General features: G+C 50.0%; 1 protein-coding gene across 1 annotated transcript in view; it reads left to right on the top strand.

Moving 5' to 3' along the window:
- Positions 1 to 26,748, top strand: part of LOC106508372 (pleckstrin homology domain-containing family H member 1-like) — a 45,487-nt gene that overhangs the window by 14,343 nt on the left and 4,396 nt on the right. The window contains 11 exon segments of the mRNA XM_021099392.1: positions 11,145 to 11,207; positions 12,073 to 12,222; positions 16,207 to 16,290; positions 18,253 to 18,334; positions 18,761 to 19,497; positions 22,051 to 22,129; positions 22,696 to 22,787; positions 24,634 to 24,758; positions 24,760 to 24,782; positions 24,940 to 25,082; positions 26,511 to 26,621. Of these exon segments, the coding sequence (XP_020955051.1) occupies positions 11,145 to 11,207; positions 12,073 to 12,222; positions 16,207 to 16,290; positions 18,253 to 18,334; positions 18,761 to 19,497; positions 22,051 to 22,129; positions 22,696 to 22,787; positions 24,634 to 24,758; positions 24,760 to 24,782; positions 24,940 to 25,082; positions 26,511 to 26,621 (1,689 nt within the window).

Consider the following 26,748-nt stretch of genomic DNA (forward strand, 5'->3'; position numbering starts at 1 on the left):
CTAGCTCTGGGGAGAGATTAGCTGCACGTTTGATGGTGGTTCACCCCTTTGTCCACATTCCAGCCCTTTCCCTTTGAGCATATGACGCAAAGGTTGCCTTCATTCCTTCTGCTCATATCCCATTGGCCAGAACTTATTTACATGGTCATACCCAGCTGCAGGGAAGATTGGAAAGTGGAGTCTTTATTCTGGATTACCATGTGATCTATTAAAAGTCAGAGCTTCTATTCACATGAGAAGAAAGGGGGGAAGAGATAGTAGTCTTTAATCTAGATTTGGGGAGTTCCCATCGTGACTCAGCAGTAACAAACCTGACTAGTATCCGTGAGGATGTGAGTTCAATCCCTGGCCCTGCCCAGTGGGTTAAGGATCGTGCATTGCTGTGAGCTGCAGTGTCGGTTGCAGATGTGGCTTGGATCTGGTGTTGCTGTGACTGTGGTATAAGCCAGCAGCTACAGCTCCAATTTGACCCCCTAGCCTGGGAGCTCCCATATGCCTCGGGTGCAGTCCTAAAATACCAAAAAAAAAAAAAAAATCTAGATTTTAAGTCTTGGAGTTCCCAGGTGGCAGAGCAGAATCCGGCATTGCTGCATCTGTAGATCGCAGCTCTGGCTCAGGTTCAATGCCTGGCCCAGGAACTTTGGTATGCACCTACACAGCCAAATAAATAAAGATTTAAAGTCTAGAATAATAGTAGTAGCAAATAGAAATATATATATGTATGTATGACTGAGTCACTTTGCTGCATAGCAGAAATTGGCACAACATTGTAAATCAACTGTACTTTAATTTTAAAAGAAAACTCGAATAGAAATAGAGCAGATCAGGAGAGCAGCTACTGAAAATGGAATAAAGTCTATTAACTCAGGGCAGGGAAAAGAAAAAAGTATAGAAAAAAAAGGAGTGACTAGAAAATACAAAATGCAATAGTAGAAATAAATCCAAATGTCTTGGTTATAAAGAAACTTCTACAAGACTGTCTATTGCAGCATCCATGAGTGAAAAATTGAAAATACTCTAAAATGTCTGTTGACAGGGGGATGGATAACCATGTTAAGGATATTTGTACAATGGCAATACCACTTTGCAGTTAAAAATCAGTCAAGTAGGAGTTCCCGTCGTGGCGTAGTGGTTAATGAATCCGACTAGGAACCATGAGGATGAGGGTTCAATCCCTGGCCTCACTCAGTGGGTTGCCATGAACTGTGGTATAGGTTGCAGGCGCTGCTCCGATCCCGTGTTGCTGTGGCTCTGATATAGGCTGGTGGCTACAGCTCCAATTGGACCCCTAGTCTGGGAATCTCCATATGCTTCGGGAATGGCCCTAGAAAAGGCAAAAAGACCAAAAAAAAAAAAAAAAAAAAAAAAATTCACTCAAGTAAAGCTACTTGTATAAGATCAATAAATCTCAAAAACCACTATTGAGCAAAAAAGATCAGAAGGCTATATATACGTAGAACAACACAGTTTATATAAACTTTTAAAACCTGCACAAAACAGGTGTGTTTAGGGGTGTGTACAAATGAGGTAAAAATGTGAACACAACCAAATGTAGGGCAAATACTTGGAACGAGAGCAGTAATATTGGGGAGAAGTACACTGGAGGCTCCAGCTGTATATAGTGATCCATTTCTTTAAAACACCAGAAGCACATATGACAGAAATTAAGATTTGACAAAAATGAATTGTGAATTTATGCTTTTAAAAAAATTACTCTCTGTGTGTTTCTGCCAGCCTCAGATGTTTCATAATAAAAAATGTGTTGGCGTTCCTGCTGTAGTGCAGCAGGTTAAGGATCCCATGTTGTCTCTGCAACGACTTGGGTCCCTGCTGACACGCAGGTTCAATCCCTGGCCTGGTGCAGTGGGTTAAGGATCTGGTGGTGATGGGGCCCAGAGGTTCGATCCCTGTCCCAGGAACTTCGATATATCGAGGGGGTGGCCAAAAAAATTTTTGTTTGTTTGTTTTTGTTTAAATGCCTCTGTCCCCTATTCTCCAGGGGCCTTAAATACATTATAAATAAATACCTTTTTCCACAGACCCTTGGGCCTGGGTAGCTTGAACTTTTCTAATATTGGCCCCTTATCTTAGACTATCTTTGATTGCTGTCAAAGTAACGAGAACTTCTTTAGCTTTGTTTTTTAGGGCCACACCGGTGGCATATGGAAGTTCCAGGCTAGGGGTCCAATCGGAGCTGCAGCTGCTGGCCTACACCTCAGCTACAGCAATGTGGAATCCGAGCCACATCTGCAACCTTCACCACAGCTTGCGGCAATGCCAGATCCTTAACCTACTGAGCAAGGCCAGGGATCAAACCTGCAGCCTCACAGACACTAATTGGGTTCGTTGCTGCATAGCCAGAATGGGAATTCTACATAATTTCTTCCCATAAAAATGTTGGGGTCCAGAGCGTGACTTGGGTAAAAAAATGGGAAGCGTACAGACACAGGGCAGAAGAGACTAGGGGTGTTACAGACACAGGGCAGAAGGGACTGGAGGTGTGGAAGGGGAGAGAAAGAAGCCTTGACTAGGAATCATGGGCTGGGACATTTAAGTAAGGTAGAGAGCTGGGACATTAGCCCGACACCAGACCTCTTGGCAGGAAACCGGATGGCCATAAACACCCCGTTGCTCAGTGTTGGGACTGTGCCTGTCCCCTGCTGTCATCCCCAAACCAATAGGTCGGGTTCAAAAATTCATTAGAGGTTTTCCCTAGTACGTCAAGGTTAGTGTCAGGTCATAGGAAGGGGTGGCTCAGGTTTCTCAGGAGAGCTCCTGCTGGGGCCGGGCCCTGGTGCCCATCCCTGTCACTTTTCCCAGAACTTACTTGTTGGTCATCGTCAGTATCCACCTGCACCCTGGTGAGCCAGCTCAGCTGGGTCCCTCTAGCCAGGCCCTTCACTCGCCTGCCCCCTCCACCCGTCCACAGCGCCCACCTGCCCTGGAGATTGCATTCCCTGCACAACTGATGGCCGCTCACTGTCTGCAGGTGGTTGTGCAGGGCAGGTCAAGCTTGGGTGCTTCAGGATCAGAATGCCACTGGCTGCTAAGCCTTGGAAGCGAGCCCTCTCCTTCCCCACCACACAGCTGGCTCATACCTGACTCCCTCTTGCAGAATTGCCATTTGAGACATGGCATCGTCTGTGCTAAAAAGCAAGTTTTTAAATTTTATTGGAGTATAGTTGATATACGATGTTGTGCCAAATTTTTTTTAAAAGAAGAAATGTCTAGGCTCCCCGATAATGCCTCCCCTCCAGCTAAGAGGGGAGAGGAAGGGCGAGGAGAGAAGGCAGACCAAACTCTCCTTCTGCTGGGACACCTGTCACGGTCTGCTGTGCCCTTGCCAGGGCTGCCCATTCCGAAACCAGGTGAGCTCCGGGCTCACTTTCCCTTCGGCACAGCCGTCGAGGGAATGGATCACGTCTTGAAGTTCACTTCTTGCCCTGCTCCCGGGGCCATTTCCCCAGCTCTCTTCTTGGTGTATTGAAGAAGTCACAGAGGTAGTCAGATCAATTTAAAACCTGATGCTGGAGTTCCCGTCGTGGCGCAGTGGAAACGAATCCGACTAGGAACCATGAAGTTGTGGGTTCGATCCCTGGCCTCGCTCAGTGGGTTCAGGATCCAGCATTGCCGTGAGCTGTGGTGTAGGTTGGAGACACGGCTCGGATCTGGTGTTGCTGTGGCTGTGGTGTAGGCTGTCAGCTGTAGCTCTGATTCAAGCCCTAGCCTGGGACCTTCCATATGCAGCAAGTGTAGCCCTAAGAAGACCAAAAAAAAAAAAAAAAATTTATTTTCTTCCCCTCTGTTTCCTAAAGGGATTTGAGTGGAGAAGACATTATGTAATAAAATATCCCTCATGGAGTTCCTGTTGTGGCTCAGTGGCTGATGAATCCAACTAGGAACCATGGGGTTGCGGGTTCAATCCCTGGCCTCGCTCAGTAGGTTGAGGGTCTGGTGTTGCCGTGAGCTGTGGTGTAGGTTGCAGACACGGCTCGGATCCCACATTGCTATGGCTCTGGCATAGGCTGGCGGCTACAGCTTCGATTGGACCCTTGGCCTGGGAACCTCCATGTGCCACGGGAGTGGCCCAAGAAATGGCAAAAAAGACAAAAAAAAAAAAGACCAAAAAAAAAAAAAAAATCCCTCATTTTGGAGCTGGAATGTTTTTAACTCTGGTGCCTCTTCCTGAGGCCTGTTCTAGTGGGACTGTGTGTCCTTCCTCTTTTCTAGAATCTCTTACTAGTTTCTTCAACCAGGCTTTTGAAATACACTGACTCAGTTTTATATTTATATATACCAAAAATTTGTAGTTCAGGCCTTTTTTTTTTTTTTTTGAATATATAAATGGTTCCGTTCAGTCGCCTTAAACAAAGGAACAATGACTGTTGCTCCTCCCCTCTCTGACCATGGATTATACAGAGGCGGCAATTCAGTTTAATCACCGGCTTCACACACAGCATGTGGATAGAACTCAAGGTCCAGACAGACATATTCTTAAATGCCTCAGAATTTATGAAAAGGCCGGGTCCCATAAAAGAAGAATGCTAAGGCTGTTAGAACTGGGTGGAAATAAAGTCTGGGTAAAGTCATCACAGAATCAGCATTAGCACATCTCTTTTGCTAGAAGATTCAGTTTGCTTTGGGAGCAGATGTCTTCTCGAACTTTTACTCACTGTGTATGAGGGTTTGTGTACATAGTTGTCGTTTCCGTTCCTAACCACACACACACACCCTTTTTTTTAGGGCCGCACCCACAGCATATGGAAGTTCCCAGGCTAGGAGTTGAATCAGAGCTGCAACTGCTGGCCTGCACCGCAGCCACAGCCACACCAGATCTGAGTGGCATCTATGACCTACACCACAGCTCAAGGCAATGCCGGATCCTTGACCCACTGAGCAAGGCCAGGGATCAAACCCACATCCTTATGAACACTAGTCGGGTTCTTTACCACTGAGCCATAGTGGGATGCGCCCCCCCCCCCATTTTTAATAAGACCCATGTAGTATTTCTCAGAAACCATTGTCTTGCTAGAGTTTTGTATAAAGCCATTCAAGAAGAGTCCTGTGCTGATGGGGGCCTGGCCCTGGGATGTTTGCATCCCCGAAGGAGTCATTCACTTTGCTTTGTTCTCTGCGGTCAGTCTACGGCTTTTCAGAGTGTGCTTTTCATCTGCATCAGGATCTCCTGGTATTTTCTTTTCAAGTGCATTCCCAGGTCCCTGCCTCAGATCTACTAAATAAAAACCTCTGTGGCCCCAGGAATGTTTCTGTAACGAGCTCCTGGGGATCCTGATGCCCCTGAAGGTGTGAGATCTTCTGCCAGGAACTCCTGCCCTGACCGCGTTCCTGGGCCCCATTCACCTGTCCGTCTAGTGGACGCCTTGTGCCCCAGGAGCCTCAGAGGGGATTCTGGGCTGGGGGTGGGGGTGGAGCAGAGGATCCACAAACAAGACAGCGTCCTTTGTTTCCTGCCTCTTCTGCACTCAGACACCAGGGCAGCCCCACAGTTGTGTATTTTATATATTTGGAAATAAGCATGCGATTTCAGTTGGACAAAAGATCTGATAGTAAACAAAAAGTTGAAAATCATTGTCTTTGATTGTAGCACACTTGGAACCATTTAATAGCTAAAATTGGGGGCTGCAACCTCAAATGCTTGCAAGCAACTTAGATGAGGGAGGCAGGAGGGTTCTGGGGAGGATTCAAGGAAATGTGCTATAGCGGAGGAGGAAGCCAGGCATTGTCAGAAGAAAACCTAACCCGAGTGTGTCCAGATTTCCTGAGGGTTTTTTGTTTTGTTTTGTTTTGTTTTGTTTTGTCTTTTTTGTCTTTTTTGCCATTTCTTGGGCCGCTCCCATGGCATATGGAGGTTCCCAGGCTAGGGGTCTCATTGGAGCTGTAGCCACCGGCCTACGCCAGAGCCACAGCAACGACGGATCTGAGCTGCATCTGCAACCTACACCATAGCTCACAGCCACGCTGGATCCTTAACCCCCTGAGCAAGGCCAGGGATCGAACCCTCAACCTCATGGTTCCTAGTCGGATTCGTTAACCACCGAGTCACAACAGGAACTCCCCAGATTTCCTGAGTTTTCAAGAAAAGCTGGACCTCAGGGATTGCATGTGATATCTGGGTTTTTATAGGATGTGAGATATGAATGTGAGGGGCACAGTGGCTGAGGGTGTGGTAGACGCCGGAGCCAGTGCTCCTGAGTTTGAATCCTGGCTCTGCCTCCTGGCTGTGTGACCTTAGACAAGTTACCTAATCTCTCTGTGTCCATGTTTTCTTATCTGCAGAACAGGGATAATAATAGGACTTGCCTCTTAGGATAAGGATGAAGATGAAATGAGTTGATACATGTAAAGTGCTTTAACGAGTGCCGGACATACATCAGGTGGTCCTGTTTGGTTATGTCTGGGTCAGCTCAGTGCCCACAACACTGTAAGTCTTACCCGATGCTCTGTTGGCTAATGGTTGGCAACCTCTGACTTAGCGCCATTCTTTCTTGGAGATGGATCATAGGTAAGATGACCATGTAATTTATCTTCTAACCCAGGGCGCTTTGGAGAAAGAAAGGAAGGCTGTTACTCATTATACTGGATGACAGGTAAACACCAGACTCAACCAGGCTGCCTGGTCTCCCTGATCCTAATGTATGTGAAAATCCAAAAAGTAGCTTGTTTCTGCAAACTTCTCAGTAAGTGCCAAGTTATGCACATGAGCTTGACAAGAGGCATCTTGTGATCTTTACAACAACCCTAGAAGGTGGACAGTCGTTACTCTTTTTTTTTTTTTTATTGTCTTTCCTCTTTTTAGGGCCACACCCACAGCATATGGAGGTTCCCAGGCTGGGGTCGAATTGGAGTTGTAGCCGCCAGCCTACACCACAGCCACAGCAACACCAGATCTGAGCTGCATCTGCGACCTACACCACAGCTCATGGCAATGCCAAATCCTTAACCCACTGAGTGGGGCCAGGGGTCGAACCTGTGTCCTCATGGATACTAGTCAGATTCGTTTCCACTGATCCATGACGGGAGCTCCTTACTACTTTTTTATTGGTGAGGAAACTGAGGCACAGAGAGGTTAAGAAATGTATCTAAAGCTGCACTAGTGGTGGAGCCAGTCAGGATCCAGAGCCTTAGAGCTTATCTGGACCATTCTCTCCTTGAATGCAAAGCAGTGGTAAGAATGTTGAACCCCCCCCCCACACACACACACCCCCAAATATTAAATACTTCAGCAAGCAGTTAAGGACACAGGGGGGAAAAAAAATTTTGAATCCTTTTCAGAGGTTGAAAAGGGTTTAAGAGGTTCCCTTTTCATAGCTGAGATCCCCGTCTGGGTAGCTCTGGGCTGGGACCACAACTCAGCATGCAGGCTGGTGCTAAGATCAGGAGAGCGCCCCCTGTGCCTGCTGCCACCTTGGGACCAGTATATCACAGGGTCACCGAGTGTAACAAGGAGCTTGGTTATATCCCAGCTTGGTGCCAAGTGCATTTCATCAGGTCGCTGCAGCCTGTTCTAGGGTGACTTATAAGTCTCTGGTATGAGCCGCAGCTGGTGAAAGTGGATCCCGCCTAAAAGTCAGCCTCCCAAACCTGACACCTCCTTGGCTGCCCTGTCACCCAGATGCATAGACTAAAAGGACAACTGAGGACACAGTCCTAGGGAACCCTCTGAGAGGAGAAACAGAATCCGATAAGGGGAGCCTGCCTATAGCCTCAGCCTTTCAGAGCTCTAGCGGTGGCCCTTTGTGTGAGTGTAAAAAGCCATCTGCCATCATGAGATGCGTTGATGCTGGGGTTAAAAGACAAGTTCAAACTCCCCAAATGACCCTCCGGCATAGGCACTCCTCAGAGCGCTCCGAGGGCAGTGGAGAAAATGTATTTTCATAAAAATGGAAGGAAACATGAAGTTAAGGATATTCAAACAAGGAGGTCAGTATGATGGTAATTGTTGGAGCACAGTGATGGGTGTTCCAAATTGTTTCAATGTTCATAAGTTCGTTTTAGAGAAAGGGGGATACTCCAGCATGAAGGTGAATACAAAACGCTTTGAGTCTTTTTTTTTTGTAATGGCTGCACCCATGGCACCCTGGGCCAGGGACTGAATCCGAGCCACAGCTGCAGCAATGCCGGATCCTTTAACCCACTGTGCTGGGCCAGGGATCCAACCCGTGCCTCCCCAGTGACCCAAACCCCTGCAGTCAGGCTCTCAACCCACTGAGCCACAGTGGCGACTCCAGGCTTTGAGTCTTGAGTGTCCTTGCCTGGAGGATGAGAATAGCTGGAGGGTCAGCAGCAGTGAGGACCATGTGACTGTCAGGCCAAGGCTGGGAGGAGACCCAAGGTTTCCAAGAGGTGCCTTCTTTTCCAGCTGCTTTGGTAATGGCTTACCTTAAAGGATGTTTAATATTAGAATTTTGCACACCATGTTGTCCATAACAGAGTGATTTCTGACTCTGACTAATATCATTGACCACTCTTGACCCAAATGGAAATGGCCAGGTGGGAGGATGGACTCAAATGTGTCCTGTTCTTCCTTCTGCCTTGGTGCCTCCATCTGTAAGGTCAAGAATATGAGTGATCCTTTCCTATGGAAATCTTAGGTCTTCGAGCTACAGATAGCAGGTGTCAGATCCAAATGAAGGTTAATCTGGGACACTTGTCAAGAATCTAGAGCCTTCCCATTCAATATCTCATTGTATTCTTAAAATTTTAATGCTCCCAATAATTGTATGAGTTAGAGGTATTTCCTGGGCAGAGACTCCCATGCTGGTTAGCTTAAGCATGGGACTTTATTAGGAGGATCTTGAACAGCTCACAGAACTGACTAGGTAAATCTGTATACATTTTCCAGGGAAGCCCCCTGGCCCTCATCTCTGGTCTCCTGATCCCACATTTCGGACTCCCGGGCAGAGAATCAGGGATCACACTAACCTGGTCCCCGGGGGGCCACCCCTACGTGTCAACAGTCACTCCCAGGTAGAATTTTTTTTGCACCAGGCAGCCTCCCCTGGAACCATAATATTGGTTTATTCTGTGCTGTTATCTCCCCCACAGCGACAAAGGTCCAAGGACTGTTTGATTTTGGAAAGGCCATCTGGCTCCAATTGATGCCTGAGTCTGGCCAGAACCAACCTACCCTTTCAGACTTGAGTCAAGAGGTTCCATCATGATTATTAAACCCAGGAGAGGAAGGAAAGAAGAGATGCGGGCATCCTTGGCCTGAGCACAGGAATGCCTGTCAAAGGCGGTCCTGTCCATTGGGAGCCCAAGAGGCATTTTTGTCCCACAGGTTGAGAACCTCGAGTTTTATTTGGGATCCTCGGTCCTTTCAAAGGGAATGTGTACTGAAAACCTCTCTCTCCCACAAACCCCAAGGAGGAAGAAGATGGATGGAGGGAGGGTGGCTCTGAGAAAAGAGGTGCCCCAGGTTCTCAAACTTGAACTGCTCCGGTAGTTTTCCTTTCACTGTCTAGCACCAGGCTGGGGGCTCCTTCTCTTCTATCCTTTCATCAAGAAACAATTGTGATGCAGAATTTCAACTAAGAAGGTGAGAGATGGGGAAAGAAAGAAGGGATTAATTAGTTCACCGGCAAATAATCAAGCCAGGGTCCAGGCCAAAGGAAGGTTGAGTAGCTGGAAAAAAAGGGCCAAATCTGGAGTTCCCGTCGTGGCTCAGTGGTTAACAAATCCGACTAGGAACCATGAGGGTGCAGGTTCGATCCCTGGCCTTGCTCAGTGGGTTAAGGATCCGGCGTTGCCGTGAGCTGTGGTGTAGGTTGCAGACGCGGCTCGGATCCCGCGTTGCTGTGGCTCTGGTGTAGGCCGGCAGCTACGGCTCCGATTAGACCCCTAGCCTGGGAACCTCCGTATGCGCAGGAGTGGCCCCAGAAAAAGGCAAAAATACAAAAAAAAAAAAAAAAAAAAGGCAAATCTTCAGGATGAGGTGGCCAAAGGCTGGATGAGAGCCTGGAAATCCAGGCCTGTCCAGCCTCCTGGAGGACAAGGCTGGGAGATGCCTCTGAGGTATGTTTCCTGAATACCTGTTCCCCCGAGGCAGGGCCAGGAAGAAAGTAGCTGCCTGACTAGGCCCCTGGGCCCTGACCAGGGGAGGGTGAGAGTGGAAATCCAGCCCAAACTCTCCTCGCCTGGCTTTGAGCTCTCGAAGCTGCTGAGATACAGTGTGAGTTGTTCCCGAGGCTTCCGCTTATGTCTGGTCCCTGATGAGCCCAGTGTGTAAAAACATTGGTCCCTTTGCTTGGGCCAGTTGGCATGAGATTCCAGAATTGCCACATTCCTCAGACCCTTACTGGTAATAAGATTGAATTTAAAAAATTATCTGAGTTCCCTTCGTGGCTCAGTGGTTAACAAATCCGACTAGGAACCATGAGGTTGCAGGTTCAATCCCTGCCTCACTCAGTGGGTTAAGGATCCGGTGTTGCTGTGAGCTGTGGTGTAGGTCGCAGACACGGCTCGGATCTGGCGTTGCTGTGGCTCTGGCGTAGGCCAGTGGCTACAGCTCCGATTGGACCCCTAGCCTGGGAACCTCCATAGGCCCTAGGAAAGACAAAAAGACAGAAACAAAACAAAACAAATTATCTGTATCTATAAGCTATATATATCTTGAACCTCTATTTGTTTAGGATGAAAAGAATCAAAGAAGGTGATACCTGTGAATGCCATTTGCAGTCAGTGGTGTCCTTGACAGAAGGGGATGAAGTGTTTGTCCCCCGAAAGTGAGCTGATAACATGGTGGGGGCTCTCGTGGGAGCATGTTGCACACCAGGCACATGGCGAGCAGGGGTAGGGTCCTGCCTGCAGCCCAGTGCTGAGAGGAGAGGGGCCTGGGGAGGAGTCCAAGGGCAAGAGCGAGAGTGAGGATGCTCAGGAAGGATGACCGTGGTACTGCTGCCCCTCCCTGGCGCCCTGCCTTCTCCTCGCTCAGCAGAGAGGACAGCAGCTCGAGGCTCTGCACCTGCCTCTGATATTCAGAATGAGAGAGTGAGGGTTGATCCTGACGTCTGTGAGCCACCTGAACTGTGCGGTTGTGTATCTGCACAAATTGCTCGAGTTGCCGTGATGCCATGGTCAGGACAGGGACACCACAACTCTGTCTCCCCTCCCTCTCTGGGCAGATGCAGGAACTGGAGCAGAGGCTGCTGGAAGCAGAGCAGAGAGCAGAGAACGCGGAGACCCAGGTAGTGGGGCTGGGGGTTGGCGGGGGTACTGTTGGCCTTTCCTGACCCTTCCTGTGGACACACGTGGACACATCACACTGCTAAGCTCCTTACATGGATGAGGAAGACCAGCAGTCATGTGTAAGACCTTATGAACAAACAAGGTGCCTGGGCACAAAGGAATCTTGGGGTGAGAGTCAGTGCAATGGGGTAGTGGGTGGGTTAGTCCAAATAGGCCAGGTTATGCCGAGGTGCCCAGTGAAGTCCGACCTGTCAGCAGTTTATCACATGTGGTTCTCACTCAGGCTGCTTCTCCATAAAGGGCTGGCCAGGACTCCTGCTTCCCACAGTGATTTGGGATCCAGGCTAATGGAGGTCCCCGTTTTCCAGCTGAACCAGCTGGAACATGCAGCCTCCTTGGTTGCCATGGCAGGAAAAAAGAGCTGGGTGCTTGTGTGCCAGCTCTTAGACTTCAGCCCAGAAATGACGTGTCATTCCACTGAGGCCCATTGGCTGCAGTGAATTCTAAAGCCATCTAACTGCAAGAAGGCTGGGAAGGATCGGGAAGTTCACGGACATTCAGTGAGCAGCAAATGTCTCTGCCATAGTGATCTTGGAGCTGTTTGTCCTGCCCAGCTTGTCCCTGCTGGGGCCCAGAGTGAGATGGCCCAACACCCAGCTATTCCTTCCTGGCTTTGTCAGTTCCTTCTTTTGCCCAGATGAGGCTCATTAAATGGTCATTGAATTGATTGGCCCCAGTTGCCCCGGGTGTGGATTCTGCCTGGGACTCCCAGGCGGGGGCATCAGGAAGCATCCTGTCCCTCCCATGTTGGTGGCCATTTCACACACTGTACCCCAACCCTAGGAGACGATTGGTACTTTTCAGGTGGGTGTGATGGAAGAAAAGGTGAAATTGTCCAATCTGAAGAATGTGGACTCAGCAGGCAGCCTGCACCGGAAGTACCAAGATTTGCTGAAAGCCATGCAGGGCAAAGATGAGCTCATCGGCCAGCTGGAGGCGCAGCTGGAGAAGCAGGTAAGGCTGACGCACAGGGGAACACCGCTGCCCCTTGCGGCATCTGCACTGGCTGCCCACAGCTCCCTGAGAAGCGCACCTCAGCTAGCACCTTCAGGAGGCTGTTCTTTCACGTGATGATGTGATTATTGGAAGGTGCATGAGGAGCTAGGCCGGGGAGATGGTGGGAAAGGGACCTTGGAGGCTGACGGATCTGGATTGAATCCCACCTGTAGCACCTGTCACAGTCCATCTGTGAGCAGATCCCTTCAGCTGCGGATTCTCATCTTACACATTATAAAAGAGGGGTTGTAGTATGTCATAGTGCTGCCGGGAGAATGAACTCAGGATTCTGGGTACCGTATCAGACATGAGGTTGGTGTTTGGTAAAGAGAGCTTTTCCTCTTCCCCCTGGCCTTGCGGCCTGCCAACCTCTGGGACACGATGCTTGCCTGTAGTATCAGAGCAGCACAGAGCTGGACCGTCAGCCTTGGTCACCTGGTTGGTCAAAGTTTCCCGATGAACCTGAGTAGGCAGAGGCCAGAGTTGCCACCTCCTCTGAAAAGCACGCAGGAGCCCAGGAGAAGCTGCTGCCCGGCATTCCAGCCACAGTCAGCACCTTTGCTCTGGAGCAGCTTTTGGAACACCCCCTACCCCTCCCCTGTGCCCAGCTTCCCCCTCACAATCCCATTAACTTCATCCTCATTCTGTCCCTTCCCTCTGCCGTTGGTCTTAGCTACCAGTTGAGTGCCATCATTTCTTTTTTTTTTATTAATTAATTAATTGATTTATTTGTCTTTTTGCTATTTCTTGGGCCGCTCCCGCGGCATATGGAGGTTCCCAGGCTACGGGTCTAATCGGAGCTGTAGCTGCCGGCCTACGCCAGAGCCACAGCAATGCAGGATCCAAGCCGTGTCTGCGACCTACACCACAACTCACGGCAACACCGGATCTTTAACCCACTGAGCAAGGCCAGGGATTGAACTCGCAACCTCATGGTTCCTAGTCGTATTCGCTAACCACTGAGCCACGACGGGAACTCCGTGCCATCATTTCTAACCAACGTGGTCAGACAACTTTCGGTTTCTGACAGGTGTACTTTCCATGGTGCTCTCAGCTGATCCTCCCAGCGCCTTCGCACTGTCACGGGCACATTTGTAACCACTCGTCAGTGTGCATGGAACATTTCCTCGCGAGATGTGCCTCCCGCAATGTGGGGGGAACCATCTGTTGCTGGAGAATCATGGGAAAATCGAATGTTAACACGTGGAATCTCTTAGGGCTTTCCCGTTGACTTTAGCTACCTATCTTCTCTTTTGAGTGGTTCATAGTTAGAAGAGACGGCACCTGGGGATGGGGGGGCACCATAATTCCTGCTAAAGCTTAGGCCAGGGAACAAAATCCCTTTAGAGTAATAATAGGTCCAGACCCGAATAGAAAGAATGCTGTTCTACAAGTTAGTGGACCTGGTGTCAGTCCCTGCTGTGCCACAAACAGACAGAGGCAAGTTCTTTCATCCTCTGGGCCTCTGTTTCCACAGCCACATAAAGATTAGGGAATCAGAGTAGGTCAGAGGTTGGCCAACTTTGTCTAAAAGGGCCAGGCAGTAAATGTGTTTGGTCTTGTAGGCTACATGGTCTCTTGCAGCTCCCCAGCTCTGCTTCTGCTGCCTGAAAACAGCCCTAGATAATACAGAAATGAGTGGGCAGGGCTGTTCCAGGAGGGACCAGGTAGAAGGCTGGCTTTGGCCTGCGGCCAGTTTGCAAGCCCCTAGATAACCTCACGGGCCCTCCAGCTCTGAAATACCGGGAATCAGACATTTTCATATTCCCATCTCATTTCCACATACTCCCTTGTTTGGAGCTTATGTTTATCATCTTAGTTTCGAGGGAGTTTTTACCTTAAAAGTGGATCTGAAGTCATTATTGCCGATCTCCAAACGACTCTGAATATACCAATTATCTCCATGCTTTTTATGTTTTTAAATGTTTTGGCTGTGCCCACGGCATGCAGAAATTCCCGAACCAGGGATGGAACCTGCACCACAGCAGTGACCCAAGCCACAGCCACAGCAGTAACAATGCTGGATCCTTCACTGCTAGGCCCCCAAGGAACTCCTCCATGCTTTTGAGAACAGAGAACTAGAATGCGTCCTAGAACAGGTTGCTCAGGCTCTGTGCTGTGCACTTTCTGTCCCTTCATCCTCAAGATGCCCCAGAAAGGAGATACATCATCCCCATTTTAGAGATGACGTCACCAGAGTGTGATGTGGCCTGCCCAGCGCCCCACAGCAGATAAGCCTCAGAGGCAGAGTCGAATCCCCACAGTCTATATTTTGTTCTCCCCTAGGCTGCTATTTTATAGATACAGATCTTGCTTTTCCATCATTTTGTAGTGGTTCTCTAGGTATCTCTGGGGGAGGGGGTTAGTTCCAGGACCCCCTACAGATACCAAGATCTTCAGATGCTCAAATCCATTATATAAAAGGGCAGAGGACAGTCAGCCCTCCACATCCACAGAATTAGGTCTGTGGTTGGTTGAATCCACCAATACGGAAGCCTGAATGCTCCCTGTTCTTTTATGTCAGGCACTGGAGCATCCCTGCATCTTGGTATCCAGGGGGCGTCCCCATAGATACCAAGGGACCACTTTATACCCTTGAGTATTTCGAGGGAATTACACGCATGTGCTAATTTACCTTTGTTTTTTGTCTTTTAACTGTAAAGGTAATACATACGTAGAGTACAAAATACAAAAAGACCGGAAGGGAATAAAATGGCAGCGTTTTTTCCTCCTTCCCCAGTCCTTCGTTTCCCCTCCTCGCTGTTAACCCCTGTTCACGGTGACTGCTTCCTGTGCATCAGAGCGCAGCCATTCTATTTTCATTTTGTTTATTTAGCCAAGCCCTTATTTGTGTACACTTAGGTTATTTCCAGTTTTGAGTTTTTTGCCCTTGTTGCCTCATCAAATAGCAATGCAACCAACGATCCCTAAGCAGTGGGTTTATTAGATCCGCAGTTGAGACATTTAAAATGTTGACACAGTGTTCCCCCAAAAGGCTTTGCCGGTTTGTATACTTTGGGCTGCTTTTCAACACCCTTGACCATTTGAAATAAATATCAACCTTTTAAGTTGTGTTAGTCTGGTAGAGGAGAATGATTATGTCTCACTTTTATTTGTATTCTTAAAGTCATAATTAAGATTGCACAGCTTTTCATGGGTTTCTTTTATTTATTTGCTATTGATTGTTCACATCCTCTGCATGCATTTATTGGTTTGTTCATTTCAAATTATCCCCTTTGTATGTAAGTCATTTGTGTTGCAAATCATCTCCAAATTGGTCTTTTCATTTTGCTTAAGGAAACCTTTTTTTTGGGGGGGGCATACAGTAATTTATACAGATGATATAGATTTATAGGTCTTTTCCTTCATGTCTTTTTGGGACTTGTATTATGCATAAGGAAGACTTTTCCCACTTTAGTCTTTTTAGGGCCGCACCCATGGCCTGTGGAGGTCCCCAGGCTAGGGGTCAAATTGGAGCTGTAGCTGCTGGCCATGCCACAGCCACAGCAACTCGGGATCCGAGCCGCATCTGTGACCTATACCACAGCTCACGGCAATGCAAGAACCTTAACCCACTGAGTGAGGTCAGGGATGAACCCTCATGGATCCTAGTCAGGTTCGTTAACCACTGATTCACGACGGGAACATCCAAGAATATATTTTTTTGACTTCACCCGCAACGTGTGGAAGTTCCAGGGCCAGGGATCAAACCCATGCCACAGCAGTGACAATATCAGGTCTTTAACCTGCTGAGCCACCAGGGAACTCCCAGGAATACTTTTTTAATTTCATAAATGAGCTGGATTGTTTATGAATGGGCGCACCTGGAGGGGCTCACCTGCATCCAGTCATTTGATATTTCTTCTCAGGGCCTCCCACTCCCAATTCCCTACTAAACCAGTGACCACCATGACTAACTAACGACCCTTGTCTGTCTTGCAGAAGCAGATGAGAGCTGAGGAAGCAAAAATCGTTCAAGAAAAAGCTGCAAAGATCAAGGAATGGGTGACGCTGAAATTAGCAGAGGTGGGTTGGGAGCTGGGAGGGCCGGGGCTGGGGTTGCTCCTGTCTCCCTGTGTTGTTTTTTTTTTTTTTTTGCCTCCATCTGTTGGCAGGGCCTTGCCTGCCTTTCCTTTCATTAACCATTTGTCCCCCGTTCAGCTTAGACGAGACACTTCACTTCCCTTGCCCCTTCCTGTTGTGGTGGCTGAGTTTCCCTAGAGCGCCTGGTCAGCTTTGTGTCTGGGGAAAAGGAATGGGTCTCACTTACTTTTTTTTCTTTCCTTTTTTTTTTCTTTTCTGGCCACTCTGTGGCATGTGGAGCTCCGGGGCTGGGGATCAGATCTACCTACACTGCAGCTGTGACCATGCTGGCTCCTTTAACCTGCTGTGCAGGGCTGGGGATTGAACCTGTGTCCTGGTGATAGGGACCGCCAATCCTGTTGAACCACTTCTGTGGGAACTGCCAAGTCTCACTTCTGAGGATCCCTGTCAGTTTCCTCCTGAGGCGCACACACAGTCTTGACTGTCCACCCTCTCCACTGTCTCCTCTGTCCTCTCCAGTCTTTGTAGCTTTTTTTGTTGGTAAAAGACATGTAAAATGCAGAGTTCCCGTCGTGGCTCAGTGGTTAACGAATCTGACTAAGAATCATGAGGTTGCGGGTTCGATTCCTGGTCTCTCTCAGTGGGTTAAGGATCCGGCGTTGCCGTGAACTGTGGTGTAGGTTGCAGACGTGGCTCAGATCCTGCTTTGCTGTGGCTGTGGTGTAGGCCGGCGGCTATAGCTCCGATTAGACCCCTAGCCTGGGGACCTCCACATGCCGCGGGTGTGGCCCTAGAAAAGGCAAAAAGACAAAAAACAAAAACGTAAAACGTACTATTTGAGCTGTTTCTGAAGTGTACAGCTCAGTGGCATTAAGTACCTTCTCAGTCTTGTGCACCCATCACCACTATTCCCAAAACTTTTCATCACCCCAAATAAAAACTCCATATCCATCAAACACTAACTCCCCATTGTCACTTCCTGTAGTTCTGCTTTCCCTCTTTGTCCATCCATTTCCCTACTTCATCACTTGCTACAGCTTTATTTAGAAACAATTTCTTTTTTTTCTTTTTTTCTTTTGTCTTTTTAGGGCCGCACCCATGGCACATAGAGGTTCGCAGGCTAGGGGTTGAATTGGAGCTACAGCTGCCAACCTACACCACAGCCACAGCAACATGGGATCCGAGCTGTGTCTTTGACCTACAGCACAGCTCACGGCAGTGCCGGATCCTAACCCACTGAGTGAGGCCAGGGATCAAACCTGCAACCTCATGGTTCCTAGTGGGATTTGATTCCACTCAGTGGAAGTAAATGTGGGTGTTCATTTCAGAATCAGTTGTTAGGCTGTTCATTGATGTGGTGTGCAGTTTTTTTTGTGTATGTGTTGTTTTACCATTTGGGGGGAAAGGTTAAAAATACCTATGGAGTTCCCATCGTGGCTCAGTGGTTAACAAACCCGACTGGTGTCCATGAATATATGGGTTCGATCTCCTGGCCTTGCTCAGTGGGTTAAGAATCTGGGCATTGCCGTGAGCTGTGGTGTAGGTTGCAGATGTGGCTCAGATCCCGAGTTGCTGTGGCTGTGGAGTAGGCCAGGCACTATAGCTCCCATTCGACACCTAGCCTAGGAACCTCCATATGCTGTGGGTGCGGCCCTAAAAAGGCCAAGTCCAACCCAAACAAACAAACAAAAAAACCTAGAAAGGAAAGCACAGGGGCTGCCAAAGGGAATTCTGTCCCCACCCAAACCAGGTAGCACAGAGGGAGGAGGAGGTCAGAACTCCAGGGAGAGTCAGCAGTGGGGTGGGGGGCACCATGGTTTTTTTTTTTTTTTTTTTTTTTTTTTTGCAGATTTGATCTTTAAGAAGGATTTTAATCTGATTTTGAATTATATGTCTAAACCTGTAGGCTGAGTATCCTAAGGCTTCATTTTTCTTTTCACCTAGCTTGAGATGGAGAATCAGCACCTGAAAAGCTGTAATCAGCACCTGGTGGAGCAGGTGGGAGCCCTTCAAGATGCGCTAGAAGGTAAGCAGGCCAGCGCGTGCACACATGCATGCGTGCGTGCCTGGGTGTGGGTGTGGCAGGGTGTGAGTCTACTTCTGTTTTGTAGATAAGTCCGTTTGTGTCATATTTTAAATTCCACATATAAGTAATAATCATATGGTATTTGGCTTTCTCTGTCTGACTTACTTCACTTAGTATGATCATCTCTAGGTCAACCTATGTTGCTGCAAAGGGCTTTATTTCATTCTTTTTTATGGCTGAGTAGTATTCCATTGTGTATATACCACATCTTCCTTATCCATTCATCTGTCCATGGAGATTTAGGTTACTTCCATGTCTTGGCTGTGTTATAGTGCTGCTGTGAACATAGGGGTGCACCTATCTTTTTGAATTATAGTCTCTTTTGGGAGGGAGCTCTTAATATGCCTATTTTTGCCCCAACCACAGCTCTTCAGATGACACCTTCAGGAAAGCTGCTGGTGGCCCCCCAGGGAACCGTGGAGCAAGATTCTGTCCCTTCAGGGCCAGGAGCCCAGCCAGTGGGGCAGGACAGTGATACCCGGGCCCAGAGTCCCCTGAAGGCAGCCATGCCTGCACCTTCTCCAGGTCCTCCGCAGAGCAAGGACTCTGTTCCTAAAGCAGGAAGCCCCGTGGAGGATTCTGGTTCCGTCATGGTCCACCCTGGAGAAGTATCAGAGACCAAGACCCCTCCAACCCATCTAGGAAGGCAGGGCTCTCCTGGCCAGCTGTGCGTGAAGCCTCGCACCCCCAGGCATGGTCTGGTCTCCTGGGGTGAGGGCCTGGTCACTGCTCAGGGAGGGACGCTTCCTGGGACAAAGACCTCTGCCAGGGAAGGTGGCCCCGGCTGCAGCCTGACCCTGCCAAAGGCTCGGGCCTCCAGCACTCCCCGGGACAGCATCCAGCTGGCCAAGCGGCACCACAGCCAGCCCCAGGCCGGCCCTGGGCACTTCAGCCACGTGGTGAGCATTGAGATCGGGGCCCTCTCAGCCCTCCGCCCTGCCAGCCCTCCCAAGGCGGAGGCAGAGCTCCGGGAGGAACCGGAGAAGATGGAGATGGAGGAGCAGCCCCCAGCAGGGAAGGAGGAGGCCCCCGGAACAGTGCTGGAGGAAGTGGATTTGGGGAACAAACCGCCCACACCCCCTCTGCACCGGTTTCCTTCCTGGGTAAGAGGTTCCCTGGGGACAGGGCAGTGGGGCAGAGCTGACGATGACATGAATGCTGCTTGTCAGGCAGAGCCACGCATTGGGAGTTGGATGAGGCTGTCACCCTCATGCTGCTTTGCAAGATGGTTACCCCCGAGCCTGCCCAGACCACCCCACCCTCATTGGGCAGAGCCAGGGCTTCTGACTGATCGGACCATGGTTGGCTCTCGTTTCCTGAGCAAATGCTTACCATGGGCCACATGCCTTGCTGGGTGCTTGGTGCATGTTTTTTTTTTTTAATAATGATTTTTATATTTTCCATTATAGTTGGTTGACAGTGTTCTGTCAATTTTCTACTGTACAACAGTGACTCAGTCACACACACGTGTGTGTGTGTGTGTGTGTGTGTGTGTGTATGTATAAATATACACATTCTTTTTCTCACATCATGCTCCATCGCAAGTGACTGGATATAGTTCCCAGTGCTCTACAGCAGGATCTCATTGCCCAGCCATCCCAAATGCAATAGTTTGCATCTCTTCAAGGAGGTTCAGTGGGGTGGCTGAGAGCACAGGTCCCAAGATCTAATCATTAGGGTTGAATCCAGAGTTCCCGTCATGGCTCAGTGGTTAATGAATCCAACTAGGAACCATGAGGGTGCGGGTTCGATCCCTGGCCTTGTTCAGTGGGTTAAGGATCAGGCGTTGCCGTGAGCTGTGGTGTAAGGTCACAGATGCAGCTCAGATCCCGAATTGCTGTGGCTGTGGCGTAGGCCAGCAGCTACAGCTCCGATTGGATCCCTAGCTTGGGAAAACCTCCATGTGCCGCGAGTGTGGTCCTAGAAAAGACAAAAAAAGAAAAAGGGTTGAATCACTAACTGTGTGCGCCGAGTCAAGCCACTAAACCTCCGTGCCTCAGTTTCCTCCTTTGTAAAATGGGGATAATAGCGCCTGCTTTATAGGGTTGTCGTGAGGATGAGGTAGGTGAATGCGTATTTGCTGAGTAGCTGCAGTGGTGGTTCACAGTCAGTGGAGAGGTTGAGAGGCTCTTGGAAGGGGCCGGGCTGTGTGGGAACACCATCAGAACCATCCCTCCTCTGTTCACTGTGGTCTTGTAAGTCCAGATGCTCTGGATCCCTAAAGCAGACGTGGGCAGGAGGGCTCGGCTCCATCAGGGCCCTCAGACAGGACCACCCTTGTCACACTGGGGAACCACGGTGGCCAGAGAACCCAATGTCTCCTCCGGAGTGGGACCAGCTGGGCAGTACCCATGTGGGGAGAGTCCAGACAGAATTCAGAGGATGTTTCTTAATGTGAGGGAGTCAGTTGGACCTATTTATCGGTTCAAGAGTTCTTTTTTCTTTGACCCTGAAAATAAACTTGTTAGGCCCTCCATAACCCTTGGTAAAACACTCCTATATTTGTTCAACCTAAATCCTCAAGCTTCACTTTCATTTCCTTATCTTAAGTGAGACTCCTGTCCTTGGTTGAATTCCACCACCACTGCTGGCAAGAGTAATCTTTTTTGGGCCTAATTTTGCTGGTTGGACCCAATTTATCTGCCCTCTATATGCTGGGAATACCCTGCCCCAATTTATCTGCCCTCGGTGCCTGCCCATGCCCCCTCCGTCCTGGAAATCCCTCCTTGCTGCCCCCATCTCTTCTCTTCCCATGCCTCCAAGTACTGCAGGCTCTCCTCCCAGTCCTTGCCACCCCTCCCTCTCTCCTTAGGAACCCCAGCACTGCTGCTCCCCTCTAGGGTGACCCCAGTGGCATCCACCTCCCTTCCAGCCCCAGCTCCCAGCTCAGCTGCCTCTCTGAGCCAGGCCTCCCTTCCCAGTCCTTAGGACTCACGTGTCACCTGAAGAGGTCTTTGTTTCTCTTTATCTTGAGCGGAAAGGAGATTTCAGGAAGGATAGGCGGGGCCTCTGGGTTTAGGAGTGATCCAAACCCTGCTTCAGACCCAGGGGACCGAGAGGGGTGAGGGGAGAGTTGAGAGTGGAGGTTCTATCCACCTGTCTCCTCCAGAGCAGGGTTCAGGGCTCCGGGTGAGCTAGGGCTTTGAGGTTGGCCCTGAGGCCTAACCGTGATGTGACTGACACTGTCACCGCAGGGAAAGCATGTGTCCCGGTTTCCAAACAGTTGGCTTACAAATGGGCATACCTTTGCCATGGGGCTCTGAAACCATCATGATCAACACCCCACCTTCTAGGGCTATAGGATGGGTAGGATTCAGAGAAACAGCTCACTGACCCCTCTTCTCCTGGAATTCCTTGCCCTGGAAATGTTGCAGGGAGAGAGGGAATGAAAATCGCCTGCAGGGCACTGTCTATACTCCAGGTGTTGTGTATTATCACCTCCATTTTAGAGCCCAGGAAAGTGAGGTCCAGAATGGGTGTGACTTGCCTGAGATCCTGCAGCCAGTAACTGGCAGGGTGTGGATGCACACCCAGGTCTGCCGGCCCCCAAAGCCATGCCTTTCCTCCACAGGCGAGGAGAGGCGGGGTGGGCGCGGGGCCGGGGCTGGGGTGGGGGTGGGACGGGTGTCCTGACCCACTAGGTCTTCCGCTTCCAGGAGAGCCGGATCTACGCAGTGGCCACGTCAGGTATGCGGCTGTCGGAGGTGTCTGCCAGAAGTAACACCACGTGCTGCGGTGAGTTCCCGGGGAGCGGCCCGTGGTGGGTAGGGTGGGCTTGCAGGAAGGAGACTCTGAGCAAGGCCCAGGGCGAGGTCACCTGCAGCGCGTTCCCTCTTGCAGCAGCTGAGGTTCAGAAAGCACAGGGCCAGGGCTCCCAGGGAGAGAAAAGGAAGCCACGAAGGTGCGGCTCATCAGCACAGGTGGGCGTGGGCGTGAACAGAGTTGTAGCCAATTACAGAGCTGGGAGGGACTTTAGAGGCGGGCTCTTCCAGCTGTGCCGCCCACCTGCCCTGGCTTCCATTCTGCAGGGCAAGGACTGTGAGCAGGGTGGGGAGCCCCCAGGGCCTTGATTTAGATAAACCCCTGGAGGAGCTGCATCCCCCCCTTGAGTGGGACTGAAGAAGGCCTTGGCACCCCGGCTGAGATCTGTCACTCAGTTTGTCGCCAGAGTGCTGTTCCAGGAAACCCCTGTCTGCAGGGCCCTCTCTCCTCCTCCCTCAGTTCAGGTCTCTGCCTGCCCTGCACCCTTTCCTGGGTCATGCATCTAAGTGGATCTCCTCCCTCTTCCCCACTCTCTCTAGCCTCTAGCCCTCCTGTCCTCGGGTCCCCGGGGCCTTTCTCTGGCCTTGTCTACAAGAATGTCACCGTGCCTGTCTACACAGCCCTGAAGGGGGTAAGAAGCTCCTGTCTGAGGAGTGGGTGTCCCCATCTGAAAAGGCCCGGATCTAGCAGGCAGTGGCTGGAATGGGGCTCTATGGTCAGGCCTCGGCACACATGGCTCTGGGCGGGGAGCTCAGTTCCCCATATGTTATTTTATTTTGTTTATGGGATTTTTTAAAAAATCTTTTTATTTTGTAATTTTTTTTCTTCCAGTGTTATTGAGCTCTAATTGACGTATAGAACTATATAAGTTGGGTTTTTTGGGTTTTGGTTTTTTTTTTTTTTTTTTTTTGCTTCTTTTTAAGGCCACACTTGTGGCATTGGAAGTTCCCAGGCTAGAGGTCAAATTGGAGCTACAGCTGCCAGCCTGTACCACAGCCATAGCCACAGCAATACTGGATCCGAGCCGCATCTGTGACCTACACCACAGCTCAGGGCAATGCCAGATCCCCAGCCCACTGAGCAAAACCGGGGATTGAACCTGCGTCCTCATGGATACTAGTCCACATGGATAAAAACGCATAAGTGAAATTTCCTCTTATATAACTTTTCCCTAATTCCTAACCTTGGAGGCAACTGCCATTAATGATTTGGTGTTTGTTCTGTAATGCCCTCTGATACATTTACAAATGCATTTATGCATTTTGTCTCTGTCTCTCTTTCTCACACACACACACACATAAAGAAGATGATATTATACATGTCGGACTGCCCCTCATTTATTCACCCAGCCATGTGCCAAGTCTTCCTGGCCCAACTCCACACAGAACTCTGCCTCCTTTTGTAGGGATGTCCAGTACCCCTTGGTATAGAGGCTCAAAACTCCTTAACCTGTTCTCCACTGATTGACAGTGTAGGTGTATGTCTCAGTTTTTCTCTAAAATCCATGTCGTGATGAGCATCTTCAGGCAGATATTTCTCTGCACGCTTAGATATACGTATTTCGGTAGGACAGCATTCTAGAGGTGGAATCTATGGGCAGATGATATGCATGTTTTAAATGTTGACAGGTAGTGCCAAATGACCTAAAAACGCTTTATCACACTATAGAGTACCCTTTTCCACAGTTTCCCCAAGATTGAGGTAACTGCTTTTTATTTTTTATTTTTTTATTATTTTTATTTTTATTATTTTTTGTCTTTTTTTTTGCCATTCCTTGAGCCGCTCCTGAGGCATATGGAGGTTCCCAGGCTACGGGTCAAATCGGAGCTGTAGCCACCGGCCTATGCCAGAGCCACAGCAACACGGGATCCGAGCCACGTCGGCAACCTACACCACAGCTCACGGCAACACCGGATCCTTAACCCACTGAGCAAGGCCAGGGATTGAACCTGCAACCTCATGGTTCCTAATCAGATTTGTTAACCACTGAGCCACGATGGGAACTCCGAGGTAACTGCTTTTTAAATATTTGCCAGTTGACACGATCTCTCAATTTGTCATGTCCACCCCCTCTTAAAGCTCCTTTCTCATGCTTGGCACATGGCGTGGTTCCTCTGGCCCCCTAGTGGCCGGGAGCCAGTGGGTCAGCAGGCCACGTGTTCAGCCCAGTTAAGGCAGCTCCTTTGGGGACCGTGGAGAATGGTGTGTGGGGGAGGGAGAAGTGTGGGGGTGAGGACACGGGAGTAAGCTTGTAAGGTGAGAAGGGGTCGTTGTCCTTTGGGAACCCTGGCTGGGTGATGGTGACCAGAATAGGCCACAGACCCGTGGAGGAGGAAAGGCCAGGAGCTGGTTTGTCCTCAGCACATCAGAAATGGCCACTTAGGCCCACGGGGCATGTGGCACTAGAGAGCCAGTGCACATGGGATGAGGCTTGTTTTGCAGCCTGAGCTGCAGTGGCGGAGGGGCTTGTCTTGCAGAGAGCCACACAGATCAGCACGGTGCCTTTTGTGGACGAGTCCTCTGGGTCTGACGATGACTGCAGCTCCCAGGCGAGCTTCCGAACTTCAGTGCCCTGCTCTGAGTCCAGAAGGACCAGTGGACTGGAGCCCCCGGGCCATCAAGAGAGGTAGCAGGAGGGGTGCAGGGCAACAAGGGGCCCTCCCCTCCTCCCATGAGCTGTCGTACTTGGGGATCTGGGGTGGGTAAGGAAGACTCTGCAGCTCCCGGACTATGTGAGCTGGGGGAGGGGGTTGGATCCCGGCCCTGCCTCTTTCCTTGGCCAGGTGTCTCCATGTCCTCGCTGAGCTCCGAGGGTGACTACGCCATCCCCCCAGACGCCTGCTCCCTGGACAGCGACTACTCAGAGCCTGAGCACAAACTACAGCGCACCTCGTCCTACTCCACCGATGGGCTGAGCCTGGGCGGGGTGAGCTGGGGGCAGGGCCGGGGGGAGCTCACCTCCTGCACAAGAACACAGGTAGCAGCTGCGTGAGATGGGGGGTCCCGGGATTAGTGAAGGGAGAGTGGGGGTCTGGGGGCTGCCACTGTTGATGGGAGGCCATGGGGAATGAGCTTGGGTGTGCAGTTAGGGAATCAGGCACACAGACCCCGTGGTGGAGGAAGGGGTGGGAGCTGGTTTGTCCTTAGTACTCCGGGACTGGCCAGGTAGGTCCATGGGGCCCAGGAGTTTACACAAATTACCTCATTTTAGCTCCAAACTGACTCTGGAATGCCGAGAGCTAACAATACATTTATTGAATGCACTGCACTCACAGCTTTGCACGCATTGTTACGTTTGTCCTCACAGTCCTCTCAGGCTTATGAGCCCAATTCATGGATGAGAAGCTAGAGGCTCAGAGACACGCTGTTATGCACCAAAGCTCGCAGTAAATTCAGATGGCTCATTCCCCAGCCTTCGTGCCACAGCACATGCTGTCCTGCTTTCATCTCCCCACTTTACAGACCCTCTGCCCCAGCTTGGTTGATGTTCCCTAATTTCTCTCCCTTCCCTGCTTCCTGGAATGGCCTTCTTCCTCCTCTGGGCTTGTCTTCGAAGGAAAGTCTGATTTCCTTCAAGGCCTGTTCTGGTCTGGCTCTTGGCCAGGCTCTCCCTCATGCAGCCCCTAATCTGCCACCTCCTTGTGGTCAGGTGCTGTCTCCTTCAACAGCAGAACCACCCATGCTTCGAATCTTCTCTGCACCGTTAGCAGTGCACCATGCCCCCAAAACACACATAACAAATACGCAATAAATTTTTTTTTGTCTTTTTAGGGCCGCACCTGTGGCATATGGAGGTTCCAGGCTAGGGGTCGAATTGGAGCTGTAGATGCTGGCCTACATCATAGCCACAGCAACGCCAGCCATGTCTGCAACCTACACCACAGTTCACAGCAATGCCGGATCCTTAACCCACTGAGTGAGGCCAGGGATAGAACCTGCATTCTCATGGATAATAGGCAGATTTGTTTCCACTGCGCATGATGGGAAGTCCTCAATAGTTTTTTAAAGTTGATGACAAAGCAGTGACTCCACTGGGCCACATTGTCCTGTGTGATGTCCAGGAACCCAGTGATTTTTCCCTTTCTTTTTTTTTTAATTTATTTTTTATTGTTATTTCCCCCAACACACTTTTTTTCCCCACTGTACAGCATGGGGTCCCAGTAACACATACATGTATACATAATTTTTTCTCCCATTGTTGTGCTGCGTTGCAAGTATCTAGACATAGTTCTCAGTGCGACACAGCAGGATCTCACTGTAAATCCATTCCATGAGCAATAGTTTGCATCCGTTTACCCTGATTTTCCCCCTTTCTGTCCCCTTCTCTTCCCCCTGCATCCTTCCACTGCTGCAGGAATTGCTGGAGAAGTCAGGCTACCTGCTGAAAATGGGGAGCCGGGTGAAGACGTGGAAGAGGCGCTGGTTTGTCCTGAGACAGGGACAGATCATGTACTACAAGTCTCCGGTGAGACCCTCCTTCCCTGGCACAGTAGTCACAAGGACCTCATCGCAGGCCCAGGACCAAGTGAGAAGGGCTAGAACCAGGGCAGAGGGCAAAGCTCTAGCAGGTGGTGAGAGGCAACCTGGCGAGC

Source organism: Sus scrofa, chromosome 7, assembly GCF_000003025.6.
Source record: "Sus scrofa isolate TJ Tabasco breed Duroc chromosome 7, Sscrofa11.1, whole genome shotgun sequence".
NCBI classification, from domain to species: domain Eukaryota; kingdom Metazoa; phylum Chordata; class Mammalia; order Artiodactyla; family Suidae; genus Sus; species Sus scrofa.